General features: G+C 47.8%; 1 protein-coding gene and 1 long non-coding RNA gene across 2 annotated transcripts; one reads left to right on the forward strand and one right to left on the reverse strand.

Annotated features, from left to right (window-relative positions):
• The first annotated feature begins 1,360 nt into the window (after positions 1-1,360).
• On the forward strand, positions 1,361-14,581 carry HAUS7 (HAUS augmin like complex subunit 7). The gene is made up of 10 exons (XM_035097351.2): positions 1,361-1,419; positions 2,119-2,234; positions 6,223-6,290; positions 8,831-8,892; positions 10,114-10,187; positions 11,468-11,626; positions 11,907-12,003; positions 12,541-12,768; positions 13,274-13,385; positions 14,099-14,581. Exons 1-10 carry the CDS (start codon positions 1,381-1,383, stop codon positions 14,170-14,172), a joined length of 1,029 nt encoding a protein of 342 aa, XP_034953242.1. The 5' UTR covers positions 1,361-1,380; the 3' UTR covers positions 14,173-14,581.
• On the reverse strand, positions 11,550-17,966 carry LOC118075402 (uncharacterized). Its single transcript, XR_004691373.2, has 3 exons — positions 17,294-17,966; positions 16,955-17,181; positions 11,550-11,654 (listed from the first exon to the last, which is right to left on the reverse strand). It is a non-coding gene; the product is annotated as an uncharacterized LOC118075402 (long non-coding RNA).
• Positions 17,967-23,987: the final 6,021 nt, after the last annotated feature.

A 23,987-nucleotide genomic window follows, 5' to 3' on the forward strand; every position in this document is an offset into this window, starting at 1 on the left:
GGGTCTGCCTGGTGTTTTTTACATGAGTAGAATGTGTGCTTTTATTTAAAATGCATCTTTGGGTTATTTGTGGGGCATAGGAATTCATTCATATTTTTTTTCAAAATATAGTCCGGCCCCCCACAAGGTCTGAGGGACAGTGGACTGGCCCCCTGCTGAAAAAGTTTGCTGACTCCTGGCCTTGTGCAACGTCTGCCTCACGAATTGTAGTTTCTCGCTGGGAGTTTTGAGCCCCCTCTGCTGGCGGAACACTGCTTTTATTGTATTGGTTGCATGTTTTTAATATACTATAGGACTGATTAAAAACATGCAGATTTCAGATCTATTTAAATTCAACCGACGTTTACTTGTATTGTTCTGTTACTTTTCTATGTTTTTAGCTGTTCTTGTTTTATCCGTAAGCCACCTTAGGAAAAAGGAATAAATTAATAATAAAACCTTGTGGAAAACTAGAAGGGAAGCTTCTTCTCTGGCGATCACTCGTAGCCGAGTAAGATTGTCTTCCATCAACACGGTTTTAGCAATGAGTCTGTAAGTGACTGTGGAAGCCAATTCTGGATCCACACGTCCTTCCACGGTGGGGACATTGGTTTCCAGGCGGGAGTAGATCACGGTGTGGATTTGCCAAGCGTGCCTTCCCCTTAGCACGTTTCTCCCTTTCTTCAAAGCCATAGCTGCCAAGTTATCCCTTTTTTACAGGGATTTTCCCTTATGCTGAATAGGCTTCCTCGCGAGAAAAGCAAAAACTTGGCAGCTATGTTCAAAGCCCATGACACCTTTGGTAAAGGATGCTCTCCAACTGGAGCGCTCGCAGGCCAGTGTTTCCCAGTTGTCAGTGTTTATGCTACATTTTTTTAGATTTGCCTTGAGAGAGTCTTTAAACCCCTTTTGTTGACCACCAGCATTACGCTTTCCATTTTTAAGTTCAGAATAGAGTAGTTGCTTTGGAAGACGATCATCAGGCATCCGCACAACATGACCAGTCCAACAGCAGGGAAGCCGCAAGGGCTCAGCCGACGTCTACTTTTCCCTGACCGGGGGGGGGGGGGCGGTATGTGTATGGTTTTCAAAACTGAACCATAAAAAACCAGAACGAACAATGAGGGAACATACAACACGGCAGAAACAAAAACACAAAACCCGAGTGTTTGTGAGGTGCGGGTGTGGGGGGCATAAGGCGTTCCGGAGGGGCAAACCAATTTTTAGCCTCCCCCCCCCGCGCCGTCCACGGTTTGGTACAGCTCAGAAAGTTATGATTCCCCTGACGCGGCCTTCGCGGCCGCCCCTCCCCCCCGCCCTTGCTTCCAATCAGCTTCGAGGCTCCCTGGTCCGCGGCGAATAGGAGCGGAGCGGAGGCGGCGCCTTGTGCTCGGCGGGAAAATGGCGATTGCTGCTGCTGCGCTTTTCCGGCGCTTGAAGGTATTCCGGGAGGGAGCGTCCTCGGGGCAGAGGCCTCTCTAAGCAGAGAGCGAGGCGGAGGCGGCCGGAGCCTCCCTCTTAAGTGCGGGGATGGTCCTCTTGGGACACATTAAGATCCCGAGAACCATATTAGTATTTCAGCAAAGTGGTTGAGCAATGCCCAGTGATACTGGCTGGGCAGGTCTGGCCCTGAGCGCAGGTGTCTTCCGTTGTGTTGGGGTCTGGCTTATTATCGCATCACTTGGAGACACAAATAAGCCGACTGGCTGCAAAAGGAGATTGTAATGGGTCTGGGGTGAGCACAGTAGGACACGTGTAAGCCATGCCAGCAAAGGCCTTGAATGCGGCGGGGGCAGACCTTGGGCTGAGGAGTTCGCTGCTGAAGGATCCTGACATCTTCCCACCTTTTATGCAAGGTTGATGCCTGGGAATTTGATCCTGGCAAACAAGACCTCCTGTCTGCTATGCTTGGTTGATACAAGACTGACTTTGGCGCGGCAGCACGAGATTCTTTGAGCGCTTGCAGTCCTGTATGTTTGCTGAGTATTATCGCTTGGAGTTTAAAATCATTTCTTTCTTCAGTGAGGGTGCATATGACGGTGGGAAAATGAGCACTACACGACTTAAAGAGAATTGTAGGGTGTTGCAGAATATGTGAGTGGAACCAACCTGCCCCTGTTTGTTCTTGCCCTCTTACAGGAACTGGGCTGCCCTGCACTAGATGGTGTCTACCTGTCAGAGGCTAAAGACATACAGAAGCTGCTATGCGCTCCCTCCCCACATCGCCTGGACATACTGGAATGGATTTGCGGCAGGTGACGTTCATCACCGTTCAATCCTTATTCCTTTAGTATTTGCCACTCTCTTCCTACTTCTAGACCAGTGATTCTCAAACATTTTCTCTGGGCCACACTTTCAGAACAAAAATTTGATTGCACCACACTGAATTTGTTATTGATAAGAAATGCATTGGCAAACAAAAAGAAACAACTCCTAGCAGCACTTGATTTATATTATAGAACACAACTGCTTTATTATATGACCATAGGACATTCAGAAAATATAAAACAATTATTTTGATACTATACTACACGGAAATATTTAAATGTTTCTTTGATGTTCTTGACCCTACCCATCACACTTTGCATCCTCTCCTGCCACACCCTGTGAGAAGCATTGTCCTAGACCAGTGGTGACGAACCTTTTAGAGACCAAGTGCCCAAACTGCAACCCAAAACTCACTTATTTATCACGAAGGCCCAACATGGCAATTTAATTTGGGATAGTAATTATTGTCTGCATGCGCACATACAAATAAAGGTAAAGGGACCCCTGACCATTAGGTCCAGTCATGACCGACTCTGGGGTTGCGCGCTCATCTCGCATTATTGGCCGAGGGAGCCGGCGTATAGCTTCCAGGTCATGTGGCCATCATGACAAAGCCGCTTCTGGCAAACCAGAGCAGCACATGGAAACGCCGTTTACCTTCCCGCTGTAGCGGTTCCTATTTATCTACTTGCATTTTGATGTGCTTTCGAACTGCTAGGTGGGCAGGAGCTGGGACCAAGCAACGGGAGCTCACCCCGTCACAGGGATTCAAACCGCCGACCTTCTGATCAGCAAGCCCTAGGCTCGGTGGTTTAACCACAGCGCCCATAAATAAACCCAGCCAGATGAGCATTTTTGCCAGATGATTATTATTATTATTTTGCTGTTTGATGAGAGTTTGCCTAAGAACCCAATGAATGCTAACCTCGTGTTCTTTGATGAACGAAAGGCAGGCCATTGGTGTATGCAGGGGCAGTCATTATGGTGCCCTTCAGATGTTGCTGGTCTCCCAACCCCACCAGCATGCCCAATAGGCAGAGATTGGAAGTGTTATAATTCAGCAGCATCTGCAGAGTACCATGCTGGCTACACCTGTATTAAAGGATAATATCAGCTGAAAGAAGGTACGTGTCAGACCACATAGGTCACCTAGAGAAGGAAAAGCACAGGTCTAGGAGGTTTTGCCTTTCCAACCTGTTATTCAGCTCTGAATCAGGATAAACATAATTCCACAGAAAACCCACTTGACTTTGCTCTGATCCAGAAGTAAACAGTAGGTTCCCCCCTGGGGAAAGTGGTGGATCAAGCAAATGAGCCCTAAGTCAACCCTAAGTCATAGAGAGAGAGAATCATTCCTCGCTCAACCATTTCAGTCAAAACTGTTGGATTTGAAACTGGTCTGTAATTTCCAAAATCACCAAGTTGAGAGGAGGCTTCTTCAGTAAAGTTGTAACTACTGTCCCTCTCGGAACAGATTTCTTGCAATGTCCTCTTGCAGAGAAGCACTGACCGCAACCAAGATAAAATCTGAATAATTTGTCCTGCAAGAGAATGCTATAATTCTAAATTTTTGGAGCTGGTTGGCTAGAGGTACTGATACTGATTTTGGAAGCTGAACTTGCTTGGGGACTAATAGTACCTGGCTGGCTTTATGTCGTGAATGCATCCACTATCTGCTTATTATCTGCATAACAGCTAACAACATAAATAGCTACCTGCCTCTTACCTGCTTGGCTTGTCTGTTTTAAATTGCGGTGGTTGCAATTTGATTGGCAGGTGCACAACTCTCCCCAACGCTGCTGCGGGTGGCATGTGCTCTATGGAGCGTTTCCCACCCGCGGCGGCATGCCCGCCAACCAGCTGTTTGGTGGGGGCGCAACTCCCCCCAATGCCACGGCAGGCACTCTAGGGAGAGTTTCCGACCCACAGTGATGGGGGGGAGCAACTGCCCACTTTGCCAACCCTCAGCAACAGCCCTGCTAGGGCGATAGCGCGCATGCCCACAGAGAGGGCTCTGAGTGCCCACTCTGGCATGCATGCCATAGGTTCGCCACCACTATCCTAGACAGACGGGCTCAGCTTCCCTGAGCAATGCTTGGCTTCTAATGGAAATCTATAGCGTGAAGCAAACAAGCTTTTGTTCTTCATTTACTTATCTAAGTCCACTTTGCAGCTAGGCCAAAATCCAAGGTCTGACAGCCCAGTACCCCCAAAATGACCACTCAGAGAGCAGCAGATAGTGAGGGCAGCCCTGAACAGGCTTGGCATATTGGCTGGGCTTACTGGGGCTGATGACTGGTCAGTCATTCTTGTTTTTTAAGACCTCTTATAGGTAGAGGACAGACATGTACATGGTTACAGGTACACCTTTTATTTTTGCTTTAAAATAGACAATATTCTCTATTTCTACAACAAAACGGTGTTTAGCATAAGTTAGCAGAATCATGATAGTACTGTGATTGTGATAGTACCGTGACTTGAGTGAGTTTTAATGCACTATACTATACTATTCTCTACTGTCAGCTGTCCCGAGCCGGAGTCAGGAGCAGGTCAGCAATAAAACACCTGCTGTTCATAGTCAACTCTTTATTCAAAGAAACCAAAACAGCTCAGGCCTGGTGATCAGAGCCACTCTTCCCAGTAGGTCTTGCCCCAGTGAGGCAGTTGCGAGGACTGAAGATCTCTGCCTTCCCACTGCTCTCTGCCTCCTCTCCCAGCAACCTGAACCTCCTCCATCTTGTCTCTCTTTGCTTTGCCCTCTTCCTTCCTCTTTGTGTTCTGGGAGACCCGGGGGAGGGGAGCTGGTCACAGCAGGAGAGGGAGACCCTCCTGGCTTCTTCAGCAGCCTGCCTCCACTTTGCTTCTTGACCTGCCTCTGCTTCTGCCCTGCTCTCTGCCACAGCCTCTTCCTGCTCACTAAACTGTGTTGCCTCTTCAGCTCCCGACACCACCTGCTCCAAGTCTGATCCCTCTTCTCCCTCCGACCCCTCATCGTCATCCCACCAACAGTCCCCTGGCTCTGAGCCTTCTTCCCCTGGGGGTTCCCAAGCTGGTGCCTCCCACCACTCCTCTGCTTCCAGCCAATCCATGACATATACTATATACTATACTTGCCAAGCAACAACTTACCAGCCACAAGCTGCTGTGCAGCACAGTAACAGCCCGCTTTTCTAGGGAAATGGATCTCTGAGCAACCTGGGAATTTTGTGTAGTTGCTCTTGTCCCTTTGCTGTTGACACTTTTTTCCATACTGTGTGCCATTCTACTTTTCCTGTCGTTAGGATTCTCTACCAACCCCCATCTAATTGTGAGCAGGGCCAGGTTTACATACAGTTTTTTGTTATGAAGGTACTTTAGGAAATCACTATTATCGCCTCTGTCAGTACTGATCTGATTCTGAAAGAATCTTAGAATTGGAGAATTGTAGAGTTGGAAGGTGCCCCTGAGGGTCATCTAGTCCAACCCCCTGCAATGCAGGAAAGTGTGCGTGCACACGGAAGCTCATACCAATGACAAACTTAGTTGGCCTCTAAGATGCTACTAGAAGGAATTTTTTTTACAGTGGTGCCTCGACTTCCAAATGCCTCGACTTCCGAAGGTTTCGACTTACAAAGAGTATTTTGTCTCTAAAACATTCCTGACAGATTGCCATCTAACCTCTGCTTTAAACCCTCCAAGGAAGGAGAGGCCACCACCTTCTGAGGAAGCCTCTTCCACTGTCAAACAGCTCTTCCTTTTAGTCAGAATCTTCTCTTTTCTACATAGTTCTGTACGTTTTTTTGCTTTCTCAAGCTTATTCAGTAGTAGTAGTTTTTAACTGCCCATCTCTCAATAATTGCTTATTTGTAGAGGGCTGGAGTAATTTGGCTTCTCGGGACCAACTGCAGCTGTATTGCTGAAGCCAAATTTGGAGCAGATCTGTGTCCATTCTGCAGCAAGACTGTGGCCCTCGCTTTGTTTTGTTCTTTCTTGCAGTGTGTCTCCAGCCCACCGAAAGCAGTTGTCATCTCTTGGGGAATCACAGTCAGATTTGAAGATAAAAGGTACATGTTGTGCTTTTCTTGGAAGGGCAAGCATGTAATAATTGTCATTCAAAGGGATTTGTTTGGAACCGGATTGAAATGCGTTTGCCTTTGCGTGTGAGCATGTATGTGTTCAGAGGACCTGCACGTTAGAGGGAGCCTGACGGGGGAAGAGGTGGGGGAGAGTTGCAATGCGTCATTGTGCTCTGTATGCAGGCATAAATTGTATTTGCCTATAATCTCCTTGGGTTGTATTCACAGTAGCACTTAGCAGCATGTCCTGTTGTGCCAGCAAAAAATTGTTGCACACTAAGGTTAAGGTCACTGGGACGTGGGTGGCGCTGTGGTCTAAACCACTGAGCCTAGGGCTGGCCGATCAGAAGGTCGGCCGTGTTAGGGGTAAACTACAACAACAAGGATTCCTTGGTGCTCCTGTTGCTTGGTCCCAGCTCCTGCCCACCTAGCAGTTCGAAAGCACGTCAAAGTGCAAGTAGATAAATAGGTAAATACAGCGGGAAGGTAAACGGCGTTTCCGTGTGCTGCTGTGGTTTGCCAGAAGCGGCTTTGTCATGCTGGCCACATGACCTGGAAGCTGTATGCCGGCTCCCTCGGCCTATAAAATGAGATGAGCGCCGCAACCCCAGAGTCGTCTGTGACTGGACCTAACGGTCAGGGGTCCCTTTACCTTTACCTTTAAGGTCAAGGTCAAGCAATGTTGGGTGTGATTGGCAGATGTTATTCCAACCTGTTATTTGCTCCATCTAAATGCATGACTAATATTTACTCCTTTTGCAAGGAGTATTTTGCAATAAAGTGATAGCATTTGGGACAGCTATAGAAATGGAAAATAAACCTGCTCCTGATGACCACAAATGGGGGCGAGGCAGCACAGCTCTTCGGTCACTTTTATCCTAGATTCCCGCTTGTTTAGCTTGTCCCATAGAACTCCATGGAAACAACTGAACATCAAGCCGGCCACTGTCTATATTGCAGGCGGAGATGAGAAGCACAACCTCCTCCTGAGCTCTGTTTTTGGTCACACTAGAGTGTAATGGAATGTAGAACTAACTTTATTTACAGATGGCTAGATAAATCTGACTAGAACTGGATTCCATCTAGTCTTCTCATTGGGTTATAAGGCTAGGAGGAGGATTATTTAAGCTGTGGGGTTGCGAGTCTTGGAACAGTACACCCCCCCCCCCGAACTCTTAACAAGCAAAAGGAAGGTCTTGCTTAATGCTGTGTTTTATGTACCAGTTAAACATACCTTCTAGGTAGGGCAGAGGAAGTGGCCTGGTACTGAGTTGATTCTTTAATTCACCTAGATTAGTATTGTCTTCACTGACTGCCTGTGGACCCCCCCCCCCCCGAGTTTCAGACTGTGAAAATTGCCAGCTTTGCCTAGAGATGCTGGGGACTGAGACCTTCTACATCTTTAGCTGTAAATCAAAATGCACTAATCTGACAACTGAAGATGTACAAATTAGAAATTTGTGTGAAGTGATTTCAGTTAACTGAAATCAGTTGCTCTTTCCTTTGCAGATTTCTAAATCAGCCTACCTTCTCTCTCTTTTTCACTCACTCACACCAAAATAAGCAAATATAAAGCAAAATGATGGAAGGATGATAGTTCCCTTGTCTATATATATATATATATATATATATATATATATATATATATATATATATATTACAATTTCACTGCTACTCAACACTATCAAATCCATACTTGTGGGCAAGCCTGTAGCCCTCTGCAAATGCATAGCAGACCAGCTGCTGGGAGGGTGAAAGCTGAGCTTTCACATCACCTAGAAATGCTTGGGCCTCATTTCAGAAACTGCCTTTTCTCTCCTAGTCTCAAACCTCATGACATGGTGGAAGATTGAGCCCCATCATTGACCTTTGCCCTTTCCACTTTTATTTCCACCAGGTTCATTTCTGGTATCTGAGCCTAACAGGGAGAGAAAATGAGTTCTGGTGATGGACTATGGGGAAGTAAACCCACAGATGTGGGCAGCATCCAGGTCTCTTAACCGTCTCCTGCTGCTCTAAAATTCACCACCAGCACCACCTGCTTCCTCTCTGATTGAACAGATGCTTCTGCCCCTGTTGCCCATAGCATGAGCCTCAGAACAGTGAGCCAAAGGAGGATCATCATTTTCTCCACAAGAAACAAAGGGTTCATGGATCAACTAGCATAGTCCTGTAAGCATGCTGAAATGGGGTCTGAATGTAGACAATGTGGAATCCTAGTTCTTGGAGACTTCAGTCCCTGGTATCTGCCATTAGCTCCAGATGTGTGAAAGGGAAACCAGAGTAGGAATGCCGTGTTAGATTGGCCAGTGGTCTGATCTGTGCAAGGGGACTTCAGAGTGCCCAATGTGCTTTACAAGCTGCATTGTGGATGGGACTTTGGAGCATATTGCTGCTAGGGAAGTTGATGGTTTCTTTAAAAAAATAAAAAAATAAAACAGGTGCTCCAGACCATATTTAAATCTAGGGGAAAGACATGCATGTGAGTGGCTCAAGCTATTTACCTAAAACCTCTTCTATCCTGACAGCAATGGCAAACTTGGGATATCACCTGATGCTCTGTCGAGCCAATGACTTGGATCTCATTGAGGTAAGCACTGGGGGAATTTCTGCAGAATGAGACTGTCTCTTCATAGGCATCTTATTCCATTGCTTAACTTGTTCCCTCAGGATGCCCCCCCCCCTTTTATATTTTAAGCCGCTGCAGCTTGATTTGCTTGCACTGAATGTGGGGAAGAGTTGTTCCCCTTCCTGAGATCATTTTTAACTGTTTTTGAAAGTTCAGCTTCTAGTATGAAAAAAGACTAAGGGGGTAACATATCCACTTCATCCTTTCCTCCTGGCTTTCCTTTCCTAGAGCCTTTGAAATGTGTCTTGTTTTCAGTGACCCTCTGTATACAAGTTGCTGAATGTGGGGAACACATGGTTGTGGGGGGGTGCCCTGCCCATGGCAGCCTCTGGAGGCCTCTAACAGGCAAGAGTTCGATGCAATCCTGGACTAGAATAATAAGATGGCAGAGTTGGGTGAGACTCCAGGGGTCCTCTAGTCCAACCCCTGCAATGCAGGAATCTCAACTAAAGCATCCATGACAGATGGCCAGCCAACCTCTGCTTCAGAACATCCTGTGAAAGAGAGTCCACCGCCTTCCGAGGGAGTCCATTCCATGCAGACCCTCTACCTGCCTGCCTGTCCCAGAAGGGCTAGTCTCCAAGTTCTTTCCTCCTTGTAGCACCTATGCTGAATGCCATGTGACAATAGATGGGTACTCCTGCTTCCTTTCTCAAAAACCATCTTCCCATTAACACAGCCCAAACGACCCCTACTTTTTGTGTTGTATCAATTGCAGTTTAGTCTTTGTCGTTGTTAGTGCTGCCACCCCCTGTTAGCATTTGTCGCCCGGGCCAGTTGTGAGACTGCCCCAGGGATAGGACAAAGCTTTGTACACAGATGCCTGGCTACTAGAGTCCGGTGGTGCAATCAAATCCCCAACTGAAGAACAACACACACAGAAGCCATTAAATAAGGCTAAACTGCTTTATTGTGGCAAAATGCAGAGTCTGTCTCTGTTTGCCCAGCTCAGTCATTCAGAGTTGTTTAGCATGGCTGAAGAAGAGAGAACAAAGGAACAACAGTTCCACTTCAGGAACAATACAGTAGACGAACATCCTGTCTACGTCACATCCACTCTGTGGAATGAAAACACATACAGTCACATGATACACAACAATCCTATGACCGCAGACGGGGAATGAATGTCCCAACACCCCCACCCCCCCAATAACTGGAGAGCTATGTGTTTGTGTGTGATAGGGAAAGGTTTCTGCGCAGGAGCAGCTCCGCTTCATGGAACAACTCATGGCTGTGATTCCTGCTCAAGACCTCAGGTGAGGAGAGAGGTTTTTCAAGCACAAAGAGGATTGGAATCTCCCTTGCCAAACTGATGGATCTGGTAACTGTTATGCTTGAGGGATCTATTGGATTGATGGGCCTTTGTGGGGTAATTAGCTTTACTGTCAATCTTGCTGAGCAGGATTGAATGAGTTGGCAAAGTGTATAGAGTTCTGTGCCTGATAAGATGCCAGCAGATTCTGAAATTTGGATTAAATCAGCACATCCCAAGTGTGTCCTTGGGGTATTTTGTGGTCAAAGTTCCAAGTGCTGTGGGTATTTTGTTTTGTTTAAATAGTGGACCAGGGAATGAGGAATTAAATATTTGGGGCAGAGTTGTAGGTGGACAGGAGCTGGGGGACTATGATGAGAATCCTGGACCTATCACACATACTGGCAACCCAGCAACAGCACCTCCCCCTGATTCCTAAGGTCTTCAGCACACCACACTTCTACCAGTCTTTCTCTGTAACCATGAGGACTAGAAGCATTTCTGTGTTTGGCTGTAAACACTCAGGGATGCCTTTTGTCAGGCTTCATAAGCAAGGGAAACAAAGAGACCACCTCCATAGTGCACAGGAATAAATTTTGAGCTTCATGACTTGGGGGCAGCTGAATAGGGTTGCAGGGGGAAGTGACCTGCTTTATATGGCACCATGCGGTAGGAGAATAGATGAAGGTAAGGATTTGATGTCTTGAGTGGTGTGGTAAGATTATGTTGCAAATTATTAGTCCTAGGGGAGGAAGAATTTGTGGCCTAAAGCAGAGCTCAGATGCCTTGGGCCAGCACTGAACAGGTTGCTTCAGATTGTTTGTAAACTTTTAAGCAGTTCCCCTGAAGAAACTGGATCAGGTTCCCCTAAAATGTGTTGTGAGCCAGTTTTAGGGTCTAATACGCTTCTAGGTCACTTTCTCCCCTTTGTTTTCTGTACTTGTGCCTTCCCCCTCCCTGCCCTCAGTATCACAAAGCTGCCCTATTTTGTGCTAAGCGCTGGCTGTGGTTTGTGCCATTCAGCCTCTACTAGCCTCCTCCAGAATTCATGGGAGGTCCAGGTACCAAGATGGAGCTCTGAGCCTGTTCTTCCTTTTATTACACCAAAGCAGCATATCCTTCCAATAATATGGTTAAACCACAGCTTTCTTGATTTATTTGCTCCACTGTTCACCTTAGCAGAGCTAGGAATAGAACAGCCTGATTGATGCCTGATAAGCTGCCCTGGTCTGTGCTGCCACTGTTACCTGTCTACAGTTCTTACCCCTCCCCTTCCTCTTCCAGCGCAGTGGAATCTTTCCAAGAGATAGCTAGGAAGAATGAGGCATTTATCAAGCAGGTTTTCACCAGCCCTTACCTGCAGAGTGTGCTGAACCCAGAGTGTCATCCCTGGCCTTCGGACATCAAGGGCCTCCTCTTGAGAGAAGATGTGCTGCAGGAAAGGTGAGCTGCTCGGCTTCTGTGTCAATGCCTACATGCAGGAAAAAAGCCCACAAGTTCTTCCACCGTGTTTCTAAAGCTAGAATGAGACTAGAGGCCAAACCAGAGAAAGACTTGGATTAGTTTACACGCCTGAAGTGGGGGTGGAGCCCCCATGTGATGGACCCCCAGGCCTCATGGCTCCCCCATCTCCTTCATTCCCTATTGCCATGTCTTCCCTTTGGACGCCAGTGGTGGAATCCAGGAGGCATGATGCCCAACCTCCCTTCCTGTGTCTATCAAGGTCCCTTTTGTCCGTGACTTCTCATGAGGAAACCCTGCTAGAGGCATCGAAGGAGCTGGAAGAGGTGGCGGCAGCTCTACAAGATCTCAGGAAAGAGGTAAGCAGCCTGCAGACTGGTCTGGGTGTCTTCCAGGGAGCAGGGTTGAGTGAAGAAGGGGTTGCTGCTCACCCAGTCACCTGGAACTTAATGACTAAGGTGCATCAGTGCTGTCCGTGGCCCCCTATGTTCTGATGGTTCATGGTGGGATGTTGGGAGACTGGGCTAGAAAGCCTTATGCTGTAATCTGAAATTCTCTGATTATTTAGATTTTGCTAAGGATATGCTCACTAAGTGCTGAGCCTGCATATTGAACAATGACCATAAAGAAGGCAGGAGAGTTGCCACCCCCTTCTCATCCCACCACCTGTGTTTCCCTTGGTCCTTGCACTCACATCTGGACTAAGGCTCTTTTTGGGAAAGAGAGCAAGGGCTTAACAGTGCTGGTTTTTTTGCCCTGCAGCGAAGGAAGGTGGGGCATAGTAAAGTCAGGCAGTTGCCCTGCGTGTACAAGGGCTTAATAATAATTTTATTACCCATCCATCTGACTGTGTTGCCCCAGTTTCCTCTAACAGTCACAAAACTCTGCCTTTTCAGTGTTCCTTCCTAGATGGGGATCCGGCTGGTGCAGATGCATCCTCTGGCCATGCCACAGCTCTGCAGACCCTCAGACTGATGGCTTCCGATTTCAGCCAGCTGCTTGTGGCCTTCAGCCAGGTGTATGAGCGCGAGCTGCAGCAGCATTGTGAGCGCCCGGCTCCTGTGCTGAGCTGCCTCGGCCCCCTTGTCCAAGAGGTCTACCTTGGCCTGCAACTCTGTGTGCAGGTGAGACTGGAGGTGGGTGGCGGGTGGCAAGGGTGAGCAGTCAGGTGGCCATAACGTAGGGAAGCACTTTTTAGTTCTCAGATGATGCCCAATGGCTCCAATATTTAGGGAAGTAATGAGTGGAGTAGTGAAAATAGGACTAGCTAAAGCATGCCACAATTTGGTTTCCTAGCAATCACCCTGCTGTTTCCCCAGGGCTTTTGGACCTTTCCTAGGTCTGGTGCTCATTGATTCGGTAAGACCTATGTCTAAGTTGTACCACTTCAGTCTGCAGGTAGAGGCTCATGTAATGGACTGCTCTCCATGTGAACTTAACCCTAGATGAGCATGTGAGTTAGAAGGCTGGTTAGATGATGTGGGGGCAGGTCTTTCCTCCACCCCAACATACCTGAAATCCTGGAATCTGGAACACAATATTAGACTGTTACTAGTGATTAGGACACCAGGCTAGTGAGATGATACAGCTGATCAGGCTTTTTGGTTTCATCAATGCTCCTCCCTCCAGGAGCTGCAGGCTTTGCTCCAGGTTAAAGAAGCTTCAGAGTGCATCGTGAACACCATGAAACAGAAGCAGCAGGGGAAAAGGTTTTGGAGCGGCAATGCCAAAGCCACACTATGTGAGTACTATGCCCAAGAGGAGATGGTTGATTGGTGTATATCATTATTACTATTATTATATAGATTTATAGACTGCTTCACAGCATAAAGCCACTGAAGTGGTGTACACAGTAAAAGCAGAATAAAATGCAGAAGCTCAAGCTCTCTAGGAACCATGAAGTGGATTCAACGAGTTCTTAATATGCCTGCATGCTTGGTTGTCCCTGCTGCCCTTGCACAGAGCCTTGCCTACATAGCGTTCCAGTCTTCTCCTGCAGGTTGGAATGGCTCCCAGCTGCAGTGCTAATAGAGAAACTCCATTGCTGCTTAAATCCAAGGAGAGGTCACAGGGTGGGGATGTGATTTGTGATTGGGATGCTTTCTGAGCTCACGTACGTTCCTTCCATCCTAGCCTAATCCTGTGAAAAAAGATCTAGCTCTTTCAGGAAGTTGGCATTTTGGGGGAGCTAAAAATCTACCTTTAGAGCTTCAAGGAAGAAAGCTCAGGTGCATTGGGTAGTGGCCAGGTAGTGGCATCCAGCAGTTGGGTCAGTCAGTTCCTTTATGCCCCTTCTAAGCATAGCCTAGCAGCTTCCATAGCAGCAGTGTGAGGAACAACAAGAAGTGAGAGGCTCTCTGGCTCAAAAGTAAAAGGGAGAGAAAGCCAATGACTTCAGGACCCCACTGTCTCTTGTAGCCACTACCATAACTAGCCAATGCTTTACTTTTCCAGCTTCAAAACTTGAAGAGTTGCAACAGAAATACAAGGCTATCCATGCAGCACTCAAGAAGTGCCAACACCCCTGAGATCTAGTCGGCTGCAAATTGTAGGATATTATGGAGGAAAAGACTTGCCTGTTGCGTTCCTCAATTTTAATATATTTTTCTGTGTATAATTTTTTTTTTGTGAGAATAAAGAGCATGTTTGTAGTTTTGTCCTTATTTCATCGGGTTGAGGGAACACTCTCCATGGTCTTCTGGACTGTTGTTCAGGTGCAGTTTAGATTTCTGTAATACCTTTTTTTAACAGCCTAAGTTGAAACTCTCATCCTAGCTGCTGGTTTTCCAACATTTTTCTGCTTTTTAGTTTAACTCCTATTGAGATGAATGAGCAGCTCTCCTCTGCTGCCCCTGCATCTTCTTGTTATTGAAAGGTTTAGTTTCCACTTCTGTCATTTAAGCACCATGCTAGGTAAAGGTAAAGGGGCCCCTGACCATCAGGTCCAGTCGTGTCCGACTCTGGGGTTGCGGCGCTCATCTCGCTCTATAGGCCGAGGGAGCCGGCGTTTGTCTGCAGACAGCTTCCAGGTCATGTGGCCCAGCATGACAAAGCTGCTTCTGGCGAACCAGAGCAGCGCACAGAAACGCTGTTTACCTTTCTGCCGGAGCGGTCCCTATTTATCTACAGTGGAACCTCGGTTTACGAACACAATTGGTTCCAGAAGTCTGTTCATAAACCGAAGTGTTCGTAAACCGAAGTGAACTTTCCCATTGAAAGTAATGGGAAGTTGATTACTGTACTTGCACTTTGAGGTGCTTTCGAACTGCTAGGTGGGCAGGAGCTGGGACCAAACAACGGGAGCTCACCCCGTTGCAGGGATTCGAACCACCGACCTTCTGATCAGCAAGCCCTAGACTCTGTGGTTTAACCCACAGCGCCACCTGGATGTAATGCTAAGCACCATGCTAGCTCCTTCCTAATGTCTATGACTACTTTAGTCATTAGCTTTTGCCTGTCACCTAGTTGGTTGATCTGGCCTTGCTGTGTTGGAAAGAATTAAATTCATCTCTAAACCATGTTGGACAGGCTTGTTCACAGCTTCATAAACCAATAAGCCAGAGTTCCCGATTATGTCTGAACAGGAGAACTCTGGCTTAACGCCAGGCTCTGCGGTCAGAAGCCAGCAGGTGACAGGAGACAAGGGAGGAATACATGGCCATGATACCCTGATGTCATAAACAATGGTACAGACATAACATGAGCTATTAACCATTGTTAGATAATTTAGCTGGCTCCATGTAGATGGAGCACTCCTGCTATGCTCCCCTCCCCTCCCTAAGGGAAACAACTTGGTTTTCTTGGTTTGTTTCTCCCAATGAGCCTTGGCTTCCTGACCATAGCTTGTTCAGGAGAAAAACTATTAGCATTAGCTAGTCTGGATGTAATGCTAAGCAGGAGCAGCCCGTCCAATTTTGCCAACTGAGGGAAAATGGAAAGGTACCCCCACCCCCTGCCAAAGCTTCACTTACTTGAGTCACATGGTGGCCGCTTCCGGTGACATCTCGCCAGAAGCCACCGCCATACAATCCCAATGGCAGGGCAGGGGGCACCACCGCCCCATGAGATTCTGCCACCGAGGTGGACTGCTTCAGTCTGCCGCATGGGCCCTGATGCCCAGTCAGTTGCTCCATGGTTTGTTTCTCACAGGAAGGAGCAAAACAGGAGTGCTCAGGCTGAGTGCAGTAGCTAATTTCACTGACCATAGCTAATGGCACCAGCTGTAGAGAAATACAGCCAGTATTCATTGGAGACTAAACAATTCTGTAGAATCATAGAGTTGGAAGAGACCACAAGGGTCATCCAGTCCAACCCCCTGCCAAGCAGGAAACACCATCAAAGCATTCTTGACATATGGTTGTCAAGCCTCTGCTTAAAGACCTCCAAAGAAGGAGACTCCACCACACTCCTTGGTAGCAAATTCCACTGCCGAACAGCTCTTACTGTCAGGGAGTTCTTCCTTTCGTTAAGCGGAAATTTCGTTAAGCAGGGCATTCGTTAAGCGAGGCACCACTGTACTTTGATTCCATTTGGGCAAGTCATTTGGTGATATTACCACCAGTCAATTGCGTCTAGCAATTCTCTTTTATTACAAAAAACCAAAAATAGTCACATGTATGATTATGTTGAATAAAATGTTCCACTAATGGGGCTTCTTTAGTTTTACCTCGGATCCGAGTTCTTCCTAATGTTTAGGTGGAATCTTCTTTCTTGAAGTTTGAATCCTTTGCTCCGCGTCTGCTTCTCTGGAGCAGCAGAAAACAACCTTTCACCCTCCTCTATATGACATCCTTTTATATATTTGAACATGGCTATCATATCACCTCTTAACCTTCTCTTCTCCAGGCTGTAACTCCAGAGAATTCCATCTTAAGTTGGAAGAGGTCTTCCTAAGGCATTAGATTTCTCCATAAGGTAAATTATAGAACAGGTTTCCTCAACCTCGGCCTTTCATATGTTTTGAGACTACAGTTCCCATAATCCCTGACCACTGGTCCTGCTACCTAGGGATCATGGGAGTTGTAGGCCAGAAACATCTGGAGGGCTGAGGTTGAGGAAGCCTGTTACAGAAGGTCAAATTTCCCTTGTATTCAGAGGGGGTGAGAACTATCAATGGATTTACACACCATGGGGGGGGGGGCTCATTTTTATACCAAAATGTCAAGCTAATTCATATTTCTCATGTCACCATTCATTCATCTTTTTTTTTAAAAAAAAAAAAGGCCAGCTCAATACTGGAGAGAGAAGTCTCTGAAAGCTACCAGAACTGCTTTGTTTCCTTGCCACAAAATAAATATGTTTATATATTACCTGTATTGCCACCAGAGAATTGAGGGACTTGGTGCTGATTGAGGCTGATGGAAGTCATAGGGCAAAACATCTAGAGGCCATCAGGTTGGCAAAAGCTGGTGTAGATTAGCAGGAAAACCAATATGCTTCATTTCAAGCTTGTTTATATAGAATAGAAGCAGGGCTTATTTTCAGCCGGAACTCACCAGAACCCAATTCCTGCACCTCTCAGGTGGGCGCCATTGCCACTGAAAGAGAACAAGGGAGGCATTCATGGTGAGTTCCAGCACCTCTTTTTCTAGAAAAATAGCACTGAATAGACGCATTTCCATTTCCTGCCAATGATAAGATGAAACGTACATTCTCCTGACTGTTTTCAAGGCTGTTCTCCGTTGCTTCCAAGGCTGCTGCTTGTGGAAGAGTGCTGCTCTATAAAGATCTCACTTCAAAGGTTTCCAGAATATCCTTTTCCCTGTTCACCATTAATGGTCATCAGCTTGTTGATAAAATCTGTTGAGTCATATACACAGGATTTGATGTTGGGTATGAAAACCTTAAGTGGAGCACATACTACGGAGAGTGGCTCAAAGACTGAGCTGTTTGCTTGATGCAATTGGTTGTCCTGGAGGTAAAAAACTAGTCTTACAATTATTCAGTAAACCATCAGCGGTCCTTGGGTATTATGTTTATATAAAATTTGTATTGATGGATGGAATCCTGGAGTGGACTAGATTCTCCTCCTACGCATTAGCAGAGTAACTTCTTATGGCCAGCAAAACTTTCAGAAGTTGCCAGGGGACATATTTGTGCTGCTGTAAATGTGTGTGTATCTTCCTACCAGTAGAAAATTTAACATGTGAAGTGGCCCTTGTACAAGTTCTTTTCCATGCTATCTTCAAAGCTAGATAATTGGACCAGCTTCACTTCACAACAAGACCTCCCCCCCCCCCCTTCTTGGCCTTGCTAATGTGCAACTAGCTCACACCACTTATTTTATTTATTTAGCAACAGTCCCGGTAAGCAGTAGCTGTTATACACAGTTTCTGCTTATTCCAGTTCTACAGTACTTTAAAGCGTTGAGCTCTCCTTTCCCCCCTCCCTTGTGTCAAGTGGGAAGCTGGTCATGGGAGTAGCTGGGAATCTCTGAACTCAGCACACCCCACACACTGGCTTGGAGCTGGTGCAACTCTCGTTCTGTGAAGATGTGCCCAATCTGACCATAAATTGCAAATGGGTCGATCACCTTGCAAGTGGCAGGTTCGACTGGATGACCCTTAGGGGTCCCTTCCAACTCTACAGTTCTATGAATTGCTCAGTCAGGAGGTAAGCCCTGCATTGTGCTTGTGTGCCCTATTTTCCCCCATATTCTGCCCAGGATAATGAATGATGTTCATGTGCAAAGTGGGCCCTTCTGTGCTCAACCTTTGGAGCCACGGAAGATTCTGGCTGCCGCATGAGAAAATAAAAGGCCCAGACTGGAGCCTCCACTACACCAACCAGAGGTAAAACTTGCTCCACTTACCTGCATTGTTTCTCCTGGTGACTTTTAGTGGGGAAAGCAGATAAGTAAAACTATATATTCCCGAGGAGAAACTCTGGAAGAGCGAGCTTCGACCGAAAACCTGAAAGGGGTACATTTTATCCCCAACACTCCATGGTGTTTATTCCCATATTACAGACATTCCAGCACTGGATGACAAGCCACATGAGGTAGTTGGGGGTTGACCACTAAGCTGCATGTGGAGAGAGAGAGAGAGAATTGCCCAGAATTGAGTCCTGCTCACCAGTAGTCCCATAACAAGCCATTCCTTCTTTCCTTTCTTAATACTCGGTCTCATCTGTGCACTGCCAAACTAGGTAATCCAGTGAAAGTAAATCTTTTCCTCCTTGCTGCAGCCAGATCCACACTTCAGCCTCGCTTACTGCCAGCAAGCTTCTTGTGTTTGGCTGAAAGATGGACTCAGCAAAATAGTGATGCAGCCCCCAACCCTCATCTTAATCAATGTAATTGTTACATACAAATATACGACTTGAGATGGTTGATTTTTTTTTAAAAAAAGTCAATGATGTGTGGGGACAAAGCCAAATACAAACAGAAGTGAGAATCTGAGTACCATGGAGCAGTCAGTGGTTTCCCTCTACTACTGTAGATCTTTAACAGCTGCTATGGGGATCCTGTTACCTTCTAGAGGCTGTTGGGACTACATTTCACATAATCCTTAACTCGGACTGATTGGGGATGATGGGAGTCAAAATCCATAAGCACCTGTTTTCCCTCCGTGTTGTTGGCATCCATCTGTCTCAAGAGACAACGCAATGTGCCTTCTGGAGTGAAGAATCGCAGTGCCTGCTGTGGCTGCAGAGACCAGTAGTTTGTAGTTTTGTTAACAGCACAGTAGTGACCTCTTTGGGGGCACAGGCCTGAGCAGTGTGTATGGAGGTCCCCCTCTTGGCCTCACTGATGTGGTCCAAAGGAAAGCAGAGCAATATGTTTTGCAGCAGAATGGGACTCCACTCCAAATTTGTGTAGGGGTTTACTACTTAGCCTTTTCTTCTCCTGAAGATATCCTACAAGGCAGCGGCGCTTCAGGACCAGAGGTTTCCTTCTCAGGTCTACGAGCCCTACCTGCCCCTCACTTCCCTCTAGAGCACGTGCAGAAACCGCCTTCTTGACCATTGGACCAACTCTTGCTCTTGTCTGCTCAATCCACCGGAGCCTGTCTTCTCATGCAGGGGAAGTCCCTGACTCACCAAGAGTTTGGGACCCATCAGCTACTCTCATCTAGTTTGGCTGCCCAGTTAAAGCTGTTTCCCAGGGTGTGGCCGCTGTCACATGCCAACAGCTTCTAGGAGCCACAGGTGAGAGCTTTGTGCAGGGTGGGGACCAAAGGTGGATAAACGACCCCAGAAGGAGCATGACGTTTCCCACACCCGAAGTACGACCCCCATGCAGCCCTCCCTGAGATGTAACTCACATTAGATTGTGCTTCTTTCTGAGCTCTTCCATGGAAGGTGTCTCTGGAGCACGGCCTGCTTTATAGCGCAAGCAGTAGGAGTTTCATTTCTCTGACTAGGGCAGCAGGGGGCACCAAGAGACCATGAGCAATGCTCTCATGTAGAGTCTGTGTAGGTTAAAGTTGTAGGCTGTGCCCCCCCCCCATCCTTCCATAGAGCTCAAGTAGATGCCTGAGCCCCATTTCCTCCTCCTTATTGCCCTATTCGTTCTTACTGTCTCTCTCCCCCACCTTACCTCCCTCGCCCCCAAAGAAAAAATAGCAAAAAATCATGTGGAAGTTTCAGAAGCGAATGTTTCTTGATGTGCAATGTCTCCCTTAGCTGTTCATCTCAGCAAGTCTCTCCCATCCCACCCCCCAGAGCTCAGGAATGCAGGCCTTGAGCTGAGTCACCTTGGCTGAGTGTAAACACAGCCCCAAAGTGGAGTGGCTGCCTTATAGGGGAGAGATTCCAGTGCCCTCCCTGCCTGACTCCCTCCCCCAGCCAGGAACAGGCCTCAACAGGCCTGGCTCTCAGCCCAGCCGCCCACCCCCATTCTGCCGCACTCTCCCCATATCCTATCCAAGAGGAGAGGCGGCGGCGCCTGGCTTGCTACTCTTTCTCCAGTTCACTGCAATCTTGGCAGATTCAAATGCTGCTGCCCCAGTAGCTTATGGACAGGGTGCCTGCCTGCGCATGTGCTGTGTTTCAGGCAGCTGGCTCCACAAGGGCAGTTAAGGGCTATTAACCCCCTAGGGGGGTGCACATGCCTTGTGCTACTGCATGTCAGAGCTGCAGGGGGCCATAGGTGCGTCACAACGACAGCCCAACCGTGGGAACCTGCTTTGTACTGAGCGAGATCGTGGTTCCATCTTGCTCAGGATCTTCTATGCACTGGCTGGCAGCAGCTCTCCAGGATGTTAGGCAGGAGACTTTCTTGGCACAGATACTGGAGGGTTGAACATGGGCCCTTCTGCAGGCAAGGCATGTGTCCTGCCCCTGAGCGGCAGAATTGCTGCAAACTACTCCCCTCTGCACACAGTTCACCACAAAATTCTTGGTGGTGACGTCCCTTCCATGCTGGGATCTTCTGGGGTCCTCGGAGAGAGCCAGAAAGGAAGTGTGTCTGTGTGTTGATTGACTGAGAGGCGGACAGGAGGAAGCTCATCCCTCTCTAACCGCCCAACTTTCCTTTCCTTTCAGAACCAGAAGTCTTGCCTCTGGTATGTCTGATAACACCATCCCTCCTGCAACTAGGAAAAAAGAAGCCAGGAGGGCTGCAGGCCGCATCAACCCTGTTCTCATCCACTAAATCCACCCACTTGTGCCCCTTCCATAGCTCCTTTTTTTCCTTTTCCATGCCAAGGGAATGAACCCAGGAGTCCTGGCTTGCAAATGCCTCCCCCCCCCCAACTTCCCTTTAAGTCAGGAGACATGACCTCCTCACCCAGCTGGTATTTCTCAATGACGCTTAGGTCTATCTCAAGCTTCTTCTCCCCCCCCCTTTTTTTTCTTCTTCATCCTTGCAAGGCCAGATTCCTGAGGGACTGAGGTAATGGGTGGGAGGGGCTGGCTGCCCTGTTCACCCCCATCCTTGCTGTCATCATCTGGCAAGAAGCCAGGCCTGGTCTTGAGCATCCGGCTCTCGGTTCCTCTGGGCTGCAGCCAACACCCAGGCCTGCTGCAGAGCCTCCTGGCTGCTTCATGGCTGCTTCATGTCCTTGCAGTGGGGCAGAAGCAATGGCAGAGGGGAAGGGCCTTGTGGGCACCCATCAGGCAGCCCCTTCGCATTTCAGCTTAGCTGCCAAGAGTCGGCAAGTTTCCCCTTTTAAATTACTTTTAAGAAGAAGGGTACCTTGTTGAACCTGTTTCAGTCAGCTCTCCCAGGATCCCTTGAGGAGCCCCCATCTTCCTCTTGCACTGGTTTCAGGATTTGCAGGGGGGTTGTTGTGCCTGTGGGGAAGCAGGCCATCATCAGTGGGCCCCCTTAACTGGCAAGGTGAGCCTAAATTGGAGTGCTCCAGAGTCCTCTGCCCAGATGACTCGTGGAAGCTAGCCAAGCTACACCACATGCCAAATTGTTTTCCCCCTTTATAAAAAATTACAACTCTGCACCTTCCAACTCTCCGTCATGTAACTAAAGGTCAGCTTCATCATTTTCTGGAAATGTGCTGCTGCCCAAGAACATTGTCATCTTCACCTCCCCTTTTCTAGTGTTGCTCCCAGCTTGCCACCCTCGAGAGCTGAGCATGCATTATTCTCCTTCTAACCCATGGGTAGGCAACTTAAGGCCCGGGGGCTGGAAGCGGCCCAATCGCCTTCTCAACCTGGTTCGCGGATGGTCCAGGAATCAGCATGATTTTACATGAGTAGAATGTGTCCTTTTATTTAAAACTAGCTGGCTCTGCCACGCGTTGCTATGGCTCATCCCTGTGATTTCCCCCACCCTGTGCCAATCCATGACGTATCCCCCCTCCCCCCACCCCGGCTTATCCCTGTGATTCCCCCCCCTTCCCCCGGGCTTATCCCTGTGATTCCCCCTCCCCCGGCTTATCCCTGTGATTCCCCCCTCCCTGTCCCGACCCATGACATATTACGCCCCTTTATCCCCCCACACCCCTGCTCATCCCTGTGACTGGTCCCACCGTGTCCTGACCTATCCTGTCCCTTCCTCCCCAACCCCCACCAGGTGAGTCAGTACCTCCATTCGGCCTAGTCTGTAAAGGCTTCGGCCTAGTATGTAAACGGGAGCCAAGGTGCTGTTGAGAGGGAAGGTTTTATAGGTGCAGTACCAGTGTAGTCGCCGCTAGAGGGCGCTGGTTTGTAACCTGGTTCTTTTCCCAGCATCCACTTTTGGCTGAGTGGTGCATTCTGGAACAGATTTTTTTGGGGGGGGTTACCTAGTGGAGGTGTGACATCTTTCTTAGCAAACTTTCCTATATCCTTCGGACATTCGCATGTGATGTTGTGTCAAAATTTCACCTCAATCGGTCAAGCGGTTTTGGTGAAAAGTGGAAACACACCCACATGTCCTTTTTACATTTTTATATACCGGTATATAGATGCATCTCTGGGTTATTTGTGGGGCCTGCCTGGTGTTTTTACATGAGCAGAATATGTCCTTTTATTTAAAATGCATCTCTGGGTTATTTGTGGGGCATAGGAATTTGTTCATTTCCACCTAAAAATATAGTCCAGCCCCCCACAAGGTCTGAGGGACAGTAGACTGGCCCCCTGCTGAAAGTTTGCTGACCCCTGCCTAACCCCATTTACATGGTACAGTCACAGATACTGTGATGCGCTTAGGCAATTTTAGGCTCTGGACGGGATGGTCTAAGGCAGCAGATGGGGGCTGAGCTATCTTTAGCTGTTCCTGTTCACTTCAAAGTGGGCTTAGCCTGTCCCACGGCATTTGGGAGCCCTTCTATCCATTATGCCGTGTGGGGCCCTGGAATCAACCCCAAAACCTTGCCTTGATGGCACCACTGCCTAGAGAAATTTTACCTATTTATTGTTACATGTAAATCCCACTTTTCCTCCAAGGCATTCAGTATACACGAGTCTTTGTCCTCCCCACACTGCCCCTTGTCCTCACAACAACCTTGTGAGGTAGGTTAGGCAGAGAGAATGTGACAGCCCCAAGGTCACCCAGAGAGCTTCATGGCAGGGTGGGTGGGTGTTGAACCCTCATCATCCAGGCCCGGGTCTTCATAGAATCATAGAGTTGGAAGGGTCATCTAGTCTAACCCCCTGCAATGCAGGAATCTTTTGCCCAATGTGGGGCTCGAACCCACAGCCCTGAGATTAAGAATCTCATGCTCTACTAACTGAGCTGGTCCTAGTTCAGCAAACTAACCACTACACCACATTGGTTCTGGTACTCTTTCCTGTAAAGCCTCTGTCTGTTCACTTTGATGGACGCCTGTTCAATGTGCCAGCAGACTATATAGCTGGTTAAGGCAAACTGCTTCAAAAGGCAGTGTCTGGCAGGCTCTTGCAAAGTGAATAAAGAGCCACCTTTTCAGCTGTGCTCTGGGCTATTTAACTGCAGTAGGGTTTG

The sequence above is a fragment of the Zootoca vivipara genome, chromosome 16 (genome assembly GCF_963506605.1).
Source record: "Zootoca vivipara chromosome 16, rZooViv1.1, whole genome shotgun sequence".
Classification (NCBI taxonomy): domain Eukaryota; kingdom Metazoa; phylum Chordata; class Lepidosauria; order Squamata; family Lacertidae; genus Zootoca; species Zootoca vivipara.